Source organism: Brassica rapa, chromosome A09 (assembly GCF_000309985.2).
Source record: "Brassica rapa cultivar Chiifu-401-42 chromosome A09, CAAS_Brap_v3.01, whole genome shotgun sequence".
Classification (NCBI taxonomy): Eukaryota; Viridiplantae; Streptophyta; class Magnoliopsida; order Brassicales; family Brassicaceae; genus Brassica; species Brassica rapa.
This window is the reverse complement of record NC_024803.2, coordinates 5,493,134-5,506,656: the sequence shown is the minus strand read 5'-3', so window position 1 is coordinate 5,506,656 and position 13,523 is coordinate 5,493,134. Positions and strand designations below refer to the sequence as shown.

The 13,523-nt window shown below is 38.0% G+C and overlaps 3 protein-coding genes across 3 annotated transcripts; all 3 read right to left on the bottom strand.

The window, feature by feature from the left end:
- Window positions 1–114: 114 nt before the first annotated feature.
- Window positions 115–5,808, bottom strand: LOC103837673 (probable alpha-mannosidase At5g66150). Its single transcript, XM_009114034.3, has 23 exons — window positions 5,432–5,808; window positions 5,254–5,337; window positions 5,057–5,145; window positions 4,536–4,986; window positions 4,232–4,345; window positions 4,062–4,165; window positions 3,890–3,983; window positions 3,629–3,796; window positions 3,482–3,559; window positions 3,315–3,380; window positions 3,167–3,223; window positions 2,861–3,080; window positions 2,655–2,791; window positions 2,425–2,553; window positions 2,086–2,157; window positions 1,900–1,947; window positions 1,691–1,813; window positions 1,528–1,593; window positions 1,329–1,441; window positions 1,157–1,241; window positions 803–1,060; window positions 657–725; window positions 115–577 (listed from the first exon to the last, which is right to left on the bottom strand). Exons 1-23 carry the CDS (start codon window positions 5,648–5,650, stop codon window positions 323–325), a joined length of 3,099 nt encoding a protein of 1,032 aa, XP_009112282.1. The 5' UTR covers window positions 5,651–5,808; the 3' UTR covers window positions 115–322.
- A 527-nt stretch (window positions 5,809–6,335) lies between these two features.
- LOC103837674 (ferredoxin--NADP reductase, leaf isozyme 1, chloroplastic) lies at window positions 6,336–8,514 on the bottom strand. Its single transcript, XM_009114035.2, has 9 exons — window positions 8,195–8,514; window positions 7,887–8,115; window positions 7,622–7,755; window positions 7,455–7,533; window positions 7,275–7,366; window positions 7,124–7,201; window positions 6,973–7,035; window positions 6,659–6,893; window positions 6,336–6,582 (listed from the first exon to the last, which is right to left on the bottom strand). The coding sequence occupies exons 1-9, from the start codon at window positions 8,306–8,308 to the stop codon at window positions 6,515–6,517; spliced, it is 1,092 nt and encodes a 363-aa protein (XP_009112283.2). The 5' UTR covers window positions 8,309–8,514; the 3' UTR covers window positions 6,336–6,514.
- Window positions 8,515–8,801: 287 nt separating this feature from the next.
- LOC103837675 (calcium-dependent protein kinase 28) lies at window positions 8,802–12,147 on the bottom strand. The gene is made up of 12 exons (XM_009114036.3): window positions 11,580–12,147; window positions 11,167–11,297; window positions 11,049–11,090; window positions 10,830–10,941; window positions 10,672–10,750; window positions 10,404–10,573; window positions 10,194–10,320; window positions 9,997–10,112; window positions 9,797–9,904; window positions 9,652–9,714; window positions 9,348–9,521; window positions 8,802–9,262 (listed from the first exon to the last, which is right to left on the bottom strand). Exons 1-12 carry the CDS (start codon window positions 11,913–11,915, stop codon window positions 9,104–9,106), a joined length of 1,617 nt encoding a protein of 538 aa, XP_009112284.1. The 5' UTR covers window positions 11,916–12,147; the 3' UTR covers window positions 8,802–9,103.
- Window positions 12,148–13,523: the final 1,376 nt, after the last annotated feature.

The following is a 13,523-nucleotide window of genomic DNA, read 5'->3' as shown; positions in this document are numbered from 1 at the left end:
ATCAAAACACCTGGTCCACACATCACGCCACCGTCCGCCTAGAAAACCTATAAAAAAGAATGAGCCAAAGAAAGAGGAGCAAAACTATACTCTCATTACATATAATCTCTACTATCATCAAGCACCCTTTGCGTTCATCTTCAATATCATCAGTAAAACATTCACTTTCCATTGTTGATCATATATAGTTTAGCCTTTCTACTTTGATCTTACTTGTTAGTCAAGTTTCTATTTTTCTAAACTATTTCTTAGTGAATTTTAGGATTAATCAATGACAAGAAATGATTATTCGATATAAGAAAATAAGTTACAATGGGCGAAATCAAAATCCCAGAATAAACTTTCTTCTCCTTTGTTGTTTTGCAGGCTGCTTCTGCGAGAACTGGAGCAAGAAAGTACGAATCTCCATGGGAGAAAGCTCTACAACTAAAGCGGAGCTGTCAAGTGGTCCACCCTTTTGCGGATGAGATGAAGATTGAGATTTTTCGGCTTCACCTTCTACTTTCCACTTCATCTTCTCCTTCATCTTAGCCTTCTCTTGAGTCGCTACCAAACTCATTTCTTTCACTCCTTTGATCTATTCACCCCAAAACAAATATACTTTTTTTTACAATTATTGGATTCATATAGCTAAGATGAGAAAATGTTTTTCTTACTGTTTTCCCAGGAAACAACTTCTTCAGCTCAACTTTAGCGACTTTCGAGTACTCACTCTCTTCTCCAGCCTGAAAGTAAAAGTAAAACAACCAGTTTTGATCACTCAAGAGTCACTGATCATCATACAAAAAGTCTAAAACAGTACCTCGTAGAGATGAGCGAGGCGGAGAAGAACGTTGCCGAGATCCAGCTCCTCAAGAGTGATGAGCGCAACGTTTGGAGGGAAGGCATAGTGAGGATCCATTGCATTGCCTTTCACAGAATTGGAGCCTTTCCATTTCTCCTTGTTTTCGTGTGTGAACGCCATTAGAAGCGGAGTGTATATTTCTTGGCCTGTCCCTCGTCTCCACCTCGCTCCTTCTCCTCCTACCGGATTAATGCTTACATAGTAATTCCCACGTACCTGCATGCATTTTTTTTTAAATAACTGCATGCATTTACACGAGAGCCTGCATGTATGATGGATTCCTCTCAACAGATAACACAAATATATTCATACCGTTAATCCTGTGCATGTACCATTGATGCACACAGTTTCTTCAAGGCTCTCCTCCACTCCTCTCGAATCATCCATGCACGTACGCCTGTTTTCATTATTTCAGCCACGACAAACATTGTTTCTTGTTTTTTTTTTATAGTTTAAATTGAAGGCTGTAATATGATTTTGGAACCTGTGGAGCATCAATTCTAATTCACCGTCCTTGATACTACCACCCCCAGTAGCCCTATCAACCAACACCGACAACTCTACTTTCTTGTCTTTTGTGTACATTCCCAGATTCAGCTGAATATAACTCACACAACACAATCCTTCTTTTATCATTTATTCAACATTTGATCTACTCCAAAGTATTCACATCAATAGTTTACCGGATAGTAGTTTCCTGCTATTGGTTCGTTCACTTTGAGAGTCCAGTCTGTTCTGTTATCCCTCACCTGCAACATAGCGTACATTCAAAGTTCTTATACCATATATCAAATTCTATTTACGCCACATAGACTGCATTATGAGGGAGGGATTATAGAAGTGTACCCGTTTCAGAAAGTCTCTTCCGTTAGAGTCAGTATAAAACGTTTTATCTGTACTCATATTTGCTACCATCCGTGTAATAACCTCTTTTCCTACGTAATCTTTACCAACAGGTAGTGGACCAATCTGCTCAATTAAAATGAGAGCCTCAAGAAAGGGGATCTTCCTTCTTTCCAAATAATATGATTTGGAGTTAAAAGGGTAACACTCACAGTGTACTCAAACTCTGCATGCTCTTTATCTTTGTACACTCTTATCACCTAGATCACACGAGTATGTATCAACTAACGATTCTCATATATTTAACTGACATCAATTGCCAATTGCAACTACCAGTGGATGGCATTAGAATTTTTAACAAAACAAAGAAGCTAATGTTGAACATCTAAATCACATACCTGTGATACCCAAGGACTGAACTGCTGGTGCACCTCATCTACTAGAGGCCCTCTCACGATCTGCAACTCTGGCTGCGCAATACCACCAATGTCAGTGAAAAGAACCAGTCATGGCCCTAACAAGTATTTGTATGGATACTTATTTGTATCTAGTTTTACTTTCAAGAGTAAAACCACTGTGTAAAAGAAGACTATTACCCAGTGTGTACAAGTACAAATAAAACCTAGAATTTGTTTTTTTCTTATATTTTAGGATAGAAACTCAGCATCTCAATGCTCTTGGAGTATCCCAGTTAAGAGTCTACATGTATTTATAGGAGTACTGATTCATAGACTCACTTTCGACGAAACAGAATATGCCAAGGAAGCATTAGGTCGGAAAATATATGCACCGGAAACTTGGGAATTTTTTGAGTCCCCCACATTTGAAGCATACCAGAGATAGTTCTGATCCACCAGTATGTTAGCCTGAAACATATTTTTATTAGAAACAATTTGTGTTTGAATCATTTTTGTCACCATAGTTCCAAGATTTTTCAGTGTGCAAGAGAGTAAACGAGAAACATTACTCCTGTTCTGGAGTTGTGCATCTGTTTGAGAAGACCAGAGTCTTGAGAAAACACAAGCTTTAGATTTCCTGGACCAATTTCAGTTATACCCTTCATTGGACTAAACGTCCCTGGAGAGTGTTTGTTTTTGTCGCTTCCTAAAAGAGAAGTCATGAGTTAAAAGCACTTCTTGTGTTGTAACTTTCAATAGAATATGTAAGGTTTACCTTTCCCGGGTTCTTTAGATATGAAGAATGTGTTCCAACCAAGTGGCGGCACTGTTGCTTTAAACACAAGCCAATACTTTGGAATCTGTTGTGAAGATACTCCCAAATACGCTTTCGAATAGTTACTTCTCAGGTTGCTCGTGACATTATCCATGGGAATGTACTGAGCATCAAGGGTTTTTCCTGATGAATCTTCCACGTTTAAACCTGCATCATTGACCTAGTAAAACAGAGAAATTGTAAGTGTCATTATTGACCTCAAAGAAGCAAGTAAACTAGATTTAAAAAAAGAGCATGAAATCTAACCGGTATCCTGATGACTTCTGTACGATTCCATGCAAGCGAGTTATAGGCCACCAGAATCTGAATTTAAGACACAAGCACTGAGTCAGTTGAAGAAGCCTAAGCTGAGACCTCAGAGTTATATATATCTTAATAATGACTATGGAATTACCAAGCTCTTCTGGCCTGAAATGGTTTCTTCCGTCACTGGGCAATAGCTCATATTCATCGACGAGCACTGCTCAGAGGGTAATAAAAACAACTCATTATTTATCCTACATTATCATGAAATGGATTTTTTTTAGAAAACCAAAATGAGTTTGAAGGATCTTTTTTAACCTGGGCTAATGATATGTCAGGCTTTGTACGTGCCTTGTTCATTAAGTGTGCCAGCGCAGAATTCACCACTGCTTCTGCCTAGGGAATATTCATACGATGAAATCAGTAACCTAAGCAAAGAGTTTTTGAATAGTAAGGGTTTGTTACCTCAGAAGCACCATGTGCTAGTCTTTTGGCATAATCATTTGTCACATGCTGTTTGGCAGTACCAGTGACACCATCATGGTGCTGCGCTATTGCTAAAGCATCCCCAAGTCTACAAGTGTTTGGACCTCCAGATTTCTTTCCCACCAGAAACTCTAGTTGCCTTGCAGCCTTGTTTTGGAGAAAGAAATTAAATAAGCACACTCTCTATGTTGGTGTCTGAATTTTCACAAAGAAACCAGACTGTTGGATTAAGTAGGATACCAAGTAGTATCCGCTAAGAGAGCGAACATATCGTTTAAAAGCAGGGCGGCTGGTGAAGTAGCCAGTCCAGTAGGCGCTATCCCGGTCTGCATATCTACAATGAACACATGGTTTAGAAAGCAAAGCTCAACAAGGTTGACAGAGGAATGTTGTTAATTTTTAAACCACTCACGGGAAAAAGTCATGAGTCTTGAGAGGCCAAGTGATGTTCTTGGCAGCATTCTTGGCATCAACATAGAGAGATGGTGTGGAGTACACGGCGTTCACACGGCCATCCTGTGAAAAAGTTGAATGTGAGGAATGGGAGGGAGAGAAGAAGTGAGATTAAGAAAAGGAAGGAACCTTGTTAACATAATGAATCAATCTGTCCATCTGTCTGAACCAAGACTCGGCGAACTGGTACTGAAAATCATCACCCATTGTCCACATCACATGGTTCCCTCGAGTCACATTGGCCTGTCCATATATATATATATATATATATATTCCCATCAAATAGTCACAATATATTTTTATTTTTTTGAATTAACAAACAGCGTGGTGGTCCGAACTGCGCATTCACCATATTGAGGTTATCCCTCAAGTGCCACTAGCCCGTGGCCCGTTGGTCGAAAAATTCGTTATTAGGGATCAAAATTAAACTTACATAAAAGAGGGAAGCATTGACGAAATTATCAACAGCATCCTTGATGTTGAAGGCATCCAAAAGAGGGTCATCCTGGAGAGGAGCGTAATCATCGGTGATCTCATAGTGAAACCCACTGGGTGGACTATAGTGAACTGGAAAAGTATTGGTGAATATCTGAGAAGACGATGCGAAAGTTTCGGATCCTCTCCAGACGAATTCTAAGGATTTCTCGTCCTTGCGCTTCTCCCTGTCTTGGTAATCGATTCTGGCGAAATGGAGAGAATCAAACCCTAGCTCTGCTCCCAGGAGGTAAGCTTGTACGGAGGAATGACCGAAGGGATCGATTTGCCAAGCAGCGCGAGGCGTTATATTGAATGTCTGCATGATAAACCGATGCCCTAACGTCATCTGGTCTATCATATCTATGTAATGGCACGTTGCTTCGTCGTTCATACTCCATCCTCCGTTTCTGCACCCCCACCCCACACAATGATCATTCTGTGAAATCAAAATTGATCAATCGTAACATTAACACTTACACAAACTCAAGTTGTCCGGAGTTCACAAGCTTCTTCACTTGTTCGTGTGTCTCGGGGTTTTGTTCTCCCCACCAACGCGTAAAGAATGCCTTTTTCATATATAACATATATAGTATTATATATTATATAGTATATAGTATATGATCAAAAACATTAATTGGTGGTTAACTAATTAAAGAGCAATGGCATGTTTTCACCATTTCCGCAAACACAAACTTTCGATTGGGATCGCGACGCAGCGAGTCCATCACCGAGTCCATCACGTTTCTCACGCATGCTTTCTGATGAAAATTAAGATCAATATTGAGTATACATATAGACAGTCTCTAACTACGACTAGGTGTGTGACATAAGGTTCTTCTCTAATATATATACCTGGATACTGTTGTTTGATCCGATGAAGTACTGATCAACGGTTTTCAACCACCCGACATCGTCATGAGAATGCGGGACAAGATGGACGTTGAGTTTGTCAGGTACGACTCTAGCATCGGTGCCGTACTTAACGTAGACGCCATTAACGCTCTCAAGAGAAAGACAGGTGGTAACAGAAACAATAACATAGATCAACACAGACAAACCGGGTATCACCATCGACCTTCAGATGTTTCCTTGTTTCTCTCTTTCTTACAGACTTGTGTTATATATAAGAAATGGAGAGAAAAAGGAGGGTCGTAAAGACCAATTTCTATCGTTGGTTTTGCTCAGATCCAGACCACTCTCATCACTAACTGTCTCTATGATAATTTAATTGTGACTAGATTATCATTTCACCACAAAAATACTGTAATATTCCTTAATTAGCTTCTATAATAAGTTAATAATCCTACATGAAACCTTTTTTAATAATTATTTTACATTATCACACAAAATAGACTTTTCACACCCTGATTTGTATAAATAAAATTGATGTTTTTGTAGCTTACTATTTATTAATATTAAAAAATTTAGATGCAGATTTTTAGATATAAATCAATTATTTATTGATGTCTAAATATATTAATATAATGTAAACATGTTAAATGCAACCTATACATTTTAAGTAAAAAATTCTTCTTAAAATTATAATTTCCCTTTGTTAATATTTTCAATGCTTTTGAAATGTGTGTTGTGAAATGTTTGTGATATTAATTTCAATCTTTTTAAAATTGTTTTTATGCAAAATCTCTGAGCCTGAGCTTGTGAAATGGATCACAAGACTTATGTAATCCGCCCATCTTCTTCTTTTCAACTGCTGCTGTGTTTCAAGGTTTAGAGCGAGGTATTGAACATGTAAACATATTCCAAACATGATATGAATAGAAATTTAAAAGAGTAATTTTGGTGGTAATGATGCTCTCTTTAGATTGTTGATGGAAAATTCTCAAATGCAGAAGAAAGATGAAGAATTGACAATGGCATCAGCTCCTTTATCTACATAATATTTAATAATAATAATAAACCCTCTCACAATCTTGCTTAGTAGACTTCCACATTCCACTGCTCACTCTTCTTCAACTGCTTCTTGTACTCGAACCAATCGATACCTGTTCAAAGCCCCCCAGTTAATTAATGACCATTTGCAACAGAGATTTGCAAAAAATGAAATGTGCCTTTACTTACCATCTTTAGCAGCAAGTGAGACCATGATCTCATCGATGCCCTTCTCCATACCCTTGAGACCACACATGTAAACAAAGGTGTTGTCTTTCTTCAGCAACTCCCACAGCTCTTCTGCATACTCAGCCATTCTTGTCTGTATGTACATTTTCTCTCCCTTGTCGTTAGTCTGCTCCCTGCTCACCGCAAAGTCCAGCCTGAAGTTTTCAGGGTTCTTCTCCTTCATCTTCTCAAACTCCTGTCAATTATTTATCCACACAAAGTCAAACCAGCTCTTCCTACAAGACAAGGTTAAGTTTACTGAGACTAGGATTTACCTCCTTGTAGAGCAGTGAGCTGCTTGTGGGTACACCCAAGAAGAGCCATGCCAAACCGTTGAACTACATATATAGAGCCAGACAATGTCAAATGGTGAGTGAGTTAGACTATAATTAGTGTGTCAAGAGAGAGTTTGATGTTGGTTTTCACCTTGTAGTCCTCATGCTCCTCAAAGAACATTTTCCACAAAAATGATCTGAATGGAGCTATTCCAGTTCCTGTTCCAAGCTAAGCAAACCGAAAACAAACAAATAAGTGTTGATTATATTTACTTGAGGCCATTTATATTAGTATGACATACCATGATGATGGTGGCATTAGGATCTTTAGGCATAAGCATTTCTTTTCCAACTGGTCCAGTGATCTTTGCCTCATCACCAGGCTTCAAGTCACCTGTAATAATAAACACCACAAACAAACAGTAAGAAGAGTTTGAAACCGTAATAAAATTAAACCCATTAATTGTAATTCTTGGTCTTACACAAGAAGTTGGAGCAGACTCCCTTAACAACCTCTCCGCTTTCGTTAGTGTAAACTAATCTCTTGACACAGAGAGAAACCTGCATAAGAAAGACCATTGCAGATCATAAGAGAGAGAGAAGATCAAGTCTTCATTGTTTACTAGTCAGAGGAGGGGAAAGCTCTCACGGTTTTGGAGTCTCCAAAGTCACCAATGGCACTGCTGGCGATAGAGTATAACCTCAGCTTGTGAGGCTTCCCGTTCTTGTCAATTCCTTCTGGAATTATTCCTATCGACTGCCCTTCTCTGTACGGAACCTCACCTATTCCATTCATATATTTAATCCAATATCCTTACGTTAACCTCGTAACATGCCATGCAATGCACTTGAGAAAAATAAAATAAAAACTTCCCCACAAACAATCAATAATTTGGATTTTGTGGTGGTGGTACCTTCGGTGGTGAAGACGATGTGCCAGGTCTCACCGGGAGCGTCATCGCCGGTGATCCTGGTGTTCAAGAGGCATCGACCAGTGTAAGGTTCCTTTGGTTTGAATTTGTTGACAACTATTCCTTCTTCTTGTTTCTTTGACTCCTTGGCTACTTTCACTGGCGCCTCTGTTGACACCTGAGCCTTCACTCTTCCCCCATATACACACGCCTCTCTGTAGCACAGTGTGCTCTGTACATATGCATGCCACAAAAGATATTTAAGCCCCTTTTTGGTCAGAGATAGCAAGCTATGACTAAGAAGATGATACCTTGTTGTTGAGGAAAATCCTTTGAGGGGAGACGAAGGAAGTTTTGGAGGGAAGAGAAGAGGACTTGGATGAAGGATAAGAGACTGCAGCACCTATAGCAGCAGCAGCAGCCATGTTTGATCAACTATGCAAGGAAGATGGGCCTCTCTGTCTTTCTTCTTACAAAACAGAAAATAAAAGATCAGAGAAAAAATGTTAAAGAGGAAGCTATATGATATGATCAGGTTTGTGATTGGATGTTTGTAGATTGTGTGAATGAAAATGCAAGGCCAAGTGTAAGTGGATAAGTTATTACAGCTTCTCATTTGTCTCTCTGTTCAACATTGTCCTAACACTATCCACCCAAATAAAAATATGTTCACACAACACAATCTACTGCTTACTGGGCTACATAGTGGGCTTAATTAATTAACAATAGGCGTCCTGGACAAGAAACTAATTGAATGGATCGGAAGCGAGAATGGCAGAGGAAGTGAGTCAAATCAATCCATGATGGCCTTGGTTAGAGAGAGAGTAGAGCCATTCATATCCTAACTCGAGGATCATGGAAAACAACAGAAATAGGCTGTTTCTTGTGCTGGTGCTCTCTCTCTCACAGGCACACATATAATAATAATAACAGAAGAATTGGAAAAAGGGTACAAAACATACGAGATGTTCAAATTACAGCTGGGATCTATCTTTCTTCGGTGGTCGAGTCAGGGAATGGGCATGTACCTATCCCATATCCTCTTTAACCTGGTGACCAAAACCACTCACACTGTTTCTTTGGTTTGGCTGCTTCACACAACCAAACTAGTTACTTATCACTACAACCCCCACTTATCTTACAAGCAAATTACATATATATATAATCACATTGCCCTGTCTCCACTTATTGTCCTCTTCTAGTATATACACCATTTAAAACTACCGAGGAATCCTGTGGCCTGCAGTGCTTGCAACTCTCGGGGAACTTATGCTCGCTGTTCTTAGAAGCCTCCTGAACTCATGCAGGCTTATTTTCCCGTCTCTGTCTATGTCTGCTTCATCCAGAAGTGGGTCTATTGACCCTCTTAACCCCGTGTGCTGTTCAATTCACCAAAACATATAGAGGCTTCATTCCTCAACAAAGAGAGTACAAGAGGTATTATAGATTAAAAAAGAGCTATACCATTCGAAGCTCCTCAGGGGTTATGTACCCGTCTTTGTCAATGTCGAATTTCTCAAAAGCTGCTCTTGATCTTAGCTGCCATTTCTCTGAGTCATGTTCTTCCAGTTGATGAACATGTAGAGCTGCTGCTACAAACTCTGTGAAGTCCACTAACCCATCAGTGTTGCTATCAATCTGTCTCCACCAAAGATCACAACATACGTTTCAGATTTTTATATGGAAACGGCATTTCTCTTTGATAATAATAATATAAATATATCCCCAGTGATGCTCTACTGCAATGGCGAAGACAAACTGTAATTACCGCTTCAAGTATCTCGGCAACTCGTGATTCCTTCAGTTTCCAAGGAAGATCTTTGGCAAGTGCCTGTATGTACATTAAAGAAAATATGAATCTAATATAAGTAGACGTGATTAATATTGCACTTGAAGCAAATTTGTTCACTTACCTGTCTCATCTCCTCAAGACTAATGACGCCGTTTTTATCCACATCAATTGCATCAAACTGATCTCTGAGGTCTGAAATCTCTGCCTCGTCAAGTGTGCTAGCAAGCGCCTGCCAAAAAGGGGACACAGAGCATAAGAGACAAGTCCTTTATTTCTCTCGTTCTTTTCTTTCGTAACAACTTCCTCGTAGTCCAAGCTTACCCGTAAAGCAAACTGCTTCAGACGGCTGTATCTAACAAACTGACGTAAGTTGTTCAGAACAGAAATGTCGACAGGGATGTCAGTGGCGTTCCCTCCTTCTCTAACCCACGCATGTGCTGCAAAGAGGCAAAAGAGTCAAAAGTCTAAGATTCCATTGCAGATGATGAAATCACCAAACTACTAAGGACAACACATACACAGGGCTTGTGCAGCAGTTAGCCGTGCTCGTGGGTCTTTAACAAGCAACTTTTTAATAAAATCTTTGGCACTGTCACTTATGGTTGACCATGGTTTGCGACGGAAGTCAGGTTTGTTCCTTAAGACCTATAGACATACATACAGTAAGAAGTCAGACAGCAAATAAGAAAGATAGAAAATCAAATGAAAGGGTTTTGGCAACTACACACCTCCTTAAATATACCGTCCTCAGTCCTATCCCAGAAAGGGCGTCTTCCACAGAGTAAAATATAGGTAATGACACCAATGCTCCAGACATCAGACTCAGGGCCTGATCTGCGCTTAAGTACTTCGGGAGCAACATAATAGGCGCTACCAACAATGTCATGGAACTTTTTCCCTGAAAACATTTGAGTTTTTTTTTTTTAATCATATAAATTAACATAATTAGCCTCTCTACCACTTAGTTGGTGTTGGTTTTGATAGCTTCCTACAAACCTGGTTTAATAAAATCGGATAAACCAAAATCTGTAGCCTTTAGAGGCGAATCCAGTTTAGCTGATTTGAACAAAAAATTCTGCAAGAAAGAGGAAATAGGAGGATATTAAAAACAAAAATGCCAAGGAAAAGAGAAATAATAATAATAATAATAATACCTCAGGTTTCATATCTCTATGAACAAGACCGTGAAGATGACACTCTCCAGCGACTTTGAGCATCTGCCTGACGACAACGGCTGCATCCTTCTCAGAGTAACGACTATCTTTCCTGAAATAAAAAGCGTCAAATAGAGAGAGAAGGTGTAAGAACTAAGAAGTATATCAGACAAGACAATAGTGGGATCAGTTAGAGATTAGAGAGAGATGGTAACTAACTTGGATAATATACGGTCCAGCAATTCACCTCCCTCGCACAACCTAAAAGTAAAGGCAAAGAGTCAAATGTGAAATGCCGCGGAGAGACATGATCATGTAAAAGAGAGACTAGACTCACTCCATGACAATGTAGACGTAGTCATCATCATCAAAGGCATTGTAAAACTGGACAACGTTCTCGTGGCCAGAGAGAGCTTTAAGAATCTGAACCTCTCGCTTCACGTCCTCCACCGCAACAGGAAGAACCATCTGTCACCCAAAACACCCAAAGGCACAGTAACTAACTGTAGGAGGACTTGGGATTTTTTTTTTTAAGATTATGATATTAGAAAGATTACAGACGATTCGAGAACCAACAATACTGCATGTCTTGACGAGTGCTTTTTAGAAAATCAAAATTATATTCCGAGGATCGAATCTAACCGTGAATTGAGATTGAATAGTAGTATATATATATGATGATGATTGATTTATTTGAGATATTCACTAATTCCAAAAAAAGGGAATCCCATTTTAAAAAAAAAACAATACCTTGCTCTTATCGAGCCTTTTAACGGCGACACGATCGCCGTTAGATTTGTGGATGGCAACGTAAGTATACCCGAATTGACCATGACCCAGCAACTTCCCTATGCTATACTGCTCGTGGAAGTCTTTGGCGTATCCAAACTCGGTACGCTTCCCGCAAGGGACTGACCCGGTTCTCCGCTTGGTGGTGGTGGTAGAGGGCTTGTTGTTGTTGTTCTCCGGAGGAGGAGTCTTATTATTAGACTTAGGGTTCTTCTTGTTGTTGTTGTTGGTCTGACTACTACTTCTTCTGCTGCTGCTGGTACCAGTGACTCTAATGGCCGAGAAACACACACCCATGATGGTTAAGAAAGCGATTCAAAGGGAGGAAGAAGGTCGATGAAGGATTTGGAAATGGGGGTTGGGGATATTCATTTTAATAAACAAAAATGAAAAAGAGAGGAAAGGAGGGAGGAGGAGAAAGAGAGCGTTGAGTTGGTCAAACACAGAGAGCGAGTAAGTGAATCACCAAACGAAATATCCTCTCCACTTTCCCCTCTCTTTGCCTTTTTCTTCCCTTTTTCCTTTTTTTACTTTTTACTTTTTATTCACACTAGTATCTGGGCTTTGTTACATTTCCACTGCCATTTATATACATGCTATCATCATATACAGTAATATTTTTTTTAATTGATAGTACTGATTTGATCCGCGTTTTGAAAGCGCGAGATTTATTTCTTTTAAAAATTTTGGTCAAATTTTGTTAATTATAAGATTATGTATTTTTATATAAGATAATCAAATTTGTTTACAATTTTGTTGATTTTTTATGAATTTAAAATATGTATACTTCTATGTTGGACATGATTTTAAAATGTATTTATACTCATGTAAATTGTTTTATGAGTTTAAAAATTAGATGGAGTGAAATTTATAGTTTTTTATTGTTTATAGTTATTGATCTAATTAGTAGATGTGAATATAGTAGGTTAATTTTCTATTTTTCGGCCGACATTAATTATAGGTTGATTTATTTGTTTTTCTTTTCTATAGTTTTAAATGTTTTAAGAGGATCCCATATGTTTTTTCATTTTTTGTTTTCCTTGGCGTAGAATTATAATTACAGTATCAAACTATAGGCAAAAAAAAAGAGAAAAAGACCAAAATAGCACTAAATCAAGTTTTTGTTCCCAAACTAGCACTCAAGGTCAAAAGTCACAAAAATAGCATTCAAGGAGTGGGGTTTAGGGTTTAGAATTTAGGGTTTAGGGTTTAGAGTTTAGGTTTTAGGGTTTAGAGTTGAGAAGTGAGGTTTTGGGGATAAGATTTCAAATTTTGAAAAATAAAAAAATATAAATTTTTCAAAAGATAAAAGAGAAAAAGACCAGGATAGCACCAAACCAAGTTTTTGTTCCCAAAGTAGCACTCAAGGCTCAAAGTCACAAAAATAAGTTTCATTAAAGAGGTAAATATACACTTATACCCTTTGAGTTAATTAATCCAAACCTTAGGGTTTAGAGTTAAGGGGTGGGGTTTTGGAATTAGGGTTTAAAATTTTATAAAAAGTAAATACTAAAATAAAAAATAAAAATTTTAGAAACAGTTTCAAAAAGTATTTTTAAATTATAAAAAGAAAATTTGAAAAAAAAATAAAAAAAAATTTCAAAAAAAAATTTCAAAAAAAAATTATAAAAATTTCGAATCTGAAAACATATAATCTGAAACTATAAAAAAAAATATTTTTTTCATTTTTTTTATTTTTATTTTATTTATTTTTATTTATTTTTATTTATTTATTTAATTTTAAACCAAGGGTATTAGAGATATTTTACCCTTTAATGAATGTCATTTTTGTGACTTTCTCCTTCTAGTGCTATTTTTGAGACATAAACTTCAAAATGTGCTATTATTGACAATTGTCCAAGATAAAATGCTATTTTGGTCATTTTAGTTTTTGAATGCTATTTT

Excerpts from the sequence above, each read along its gene's own strand:
- LOC103837673 (XM_009114034.3), bottom strand. The coding sequence starts at position 5,650 with ATGGTGATACCCGGTTTGTCTGTGTTGATCTATGTTATTGTTTCTGTT. Across the intron at positions 2,158-2,424 it reads CATATTCTGTTTCGTCGAAA|CCAGAGTTGCAGATCGTGAG; the intron begins GTGAGTCTATGA and ends GGTATTGCGCAG. Across the intron at positions 1,814-1,899 it reads ATGCAGAGTTTGAGTACACT|ATTGGTCCACTACCTGTTGG; the intron begins GTGAGTGTTACC and ends TTAATTGAGCAG.
- LOC103837674 (XM_009114035.2), bottom strand. The coding sequence starts at position 8,308 with ATGGCTGCTGCTGCTGCTATAGGTGCTGCAGTCTCTTATCCTTCATCC. Across the intron at positions 7,756-7,886 it reads CATCGTCTTCACCACCGAAG|GTGAGGTTCCGTACAGAGAA; the intron begins GTACCACCACCA and ends TGAATGGAATAG. Across the intron at positions 7,202-7,274 it reads CTAATGCCACCATCATCATG|CTTGGAACAGGAACTGGAAT; the intron begins GTATGTCATACT and ends CGGTTTGCTTAG.
- LOC103837675 (XM_009114036.3), bottom strand. The coding sequence starts at position 11,915 with ATGGGTGTGTGTTTCTCGGCCATTAGAGTCACTGGTACCAGCAGCAGC. Across the intron at positions 9,905-9,996 it reads TGAAGCAGTTTGCTTTACGG|GCGCTTGCTAGCACACTTGA; the intron begins GTAAGCTTGGAC and ends CCTTTTTGGCAG. Across the intron at positions 9,522-9,651 it reads TTGCCGAGATACTTGAAGCG|ATTGATAGCAACACTGATGG; the intron begins GTAATTACAGTT and ends TGGTGGAGACAG.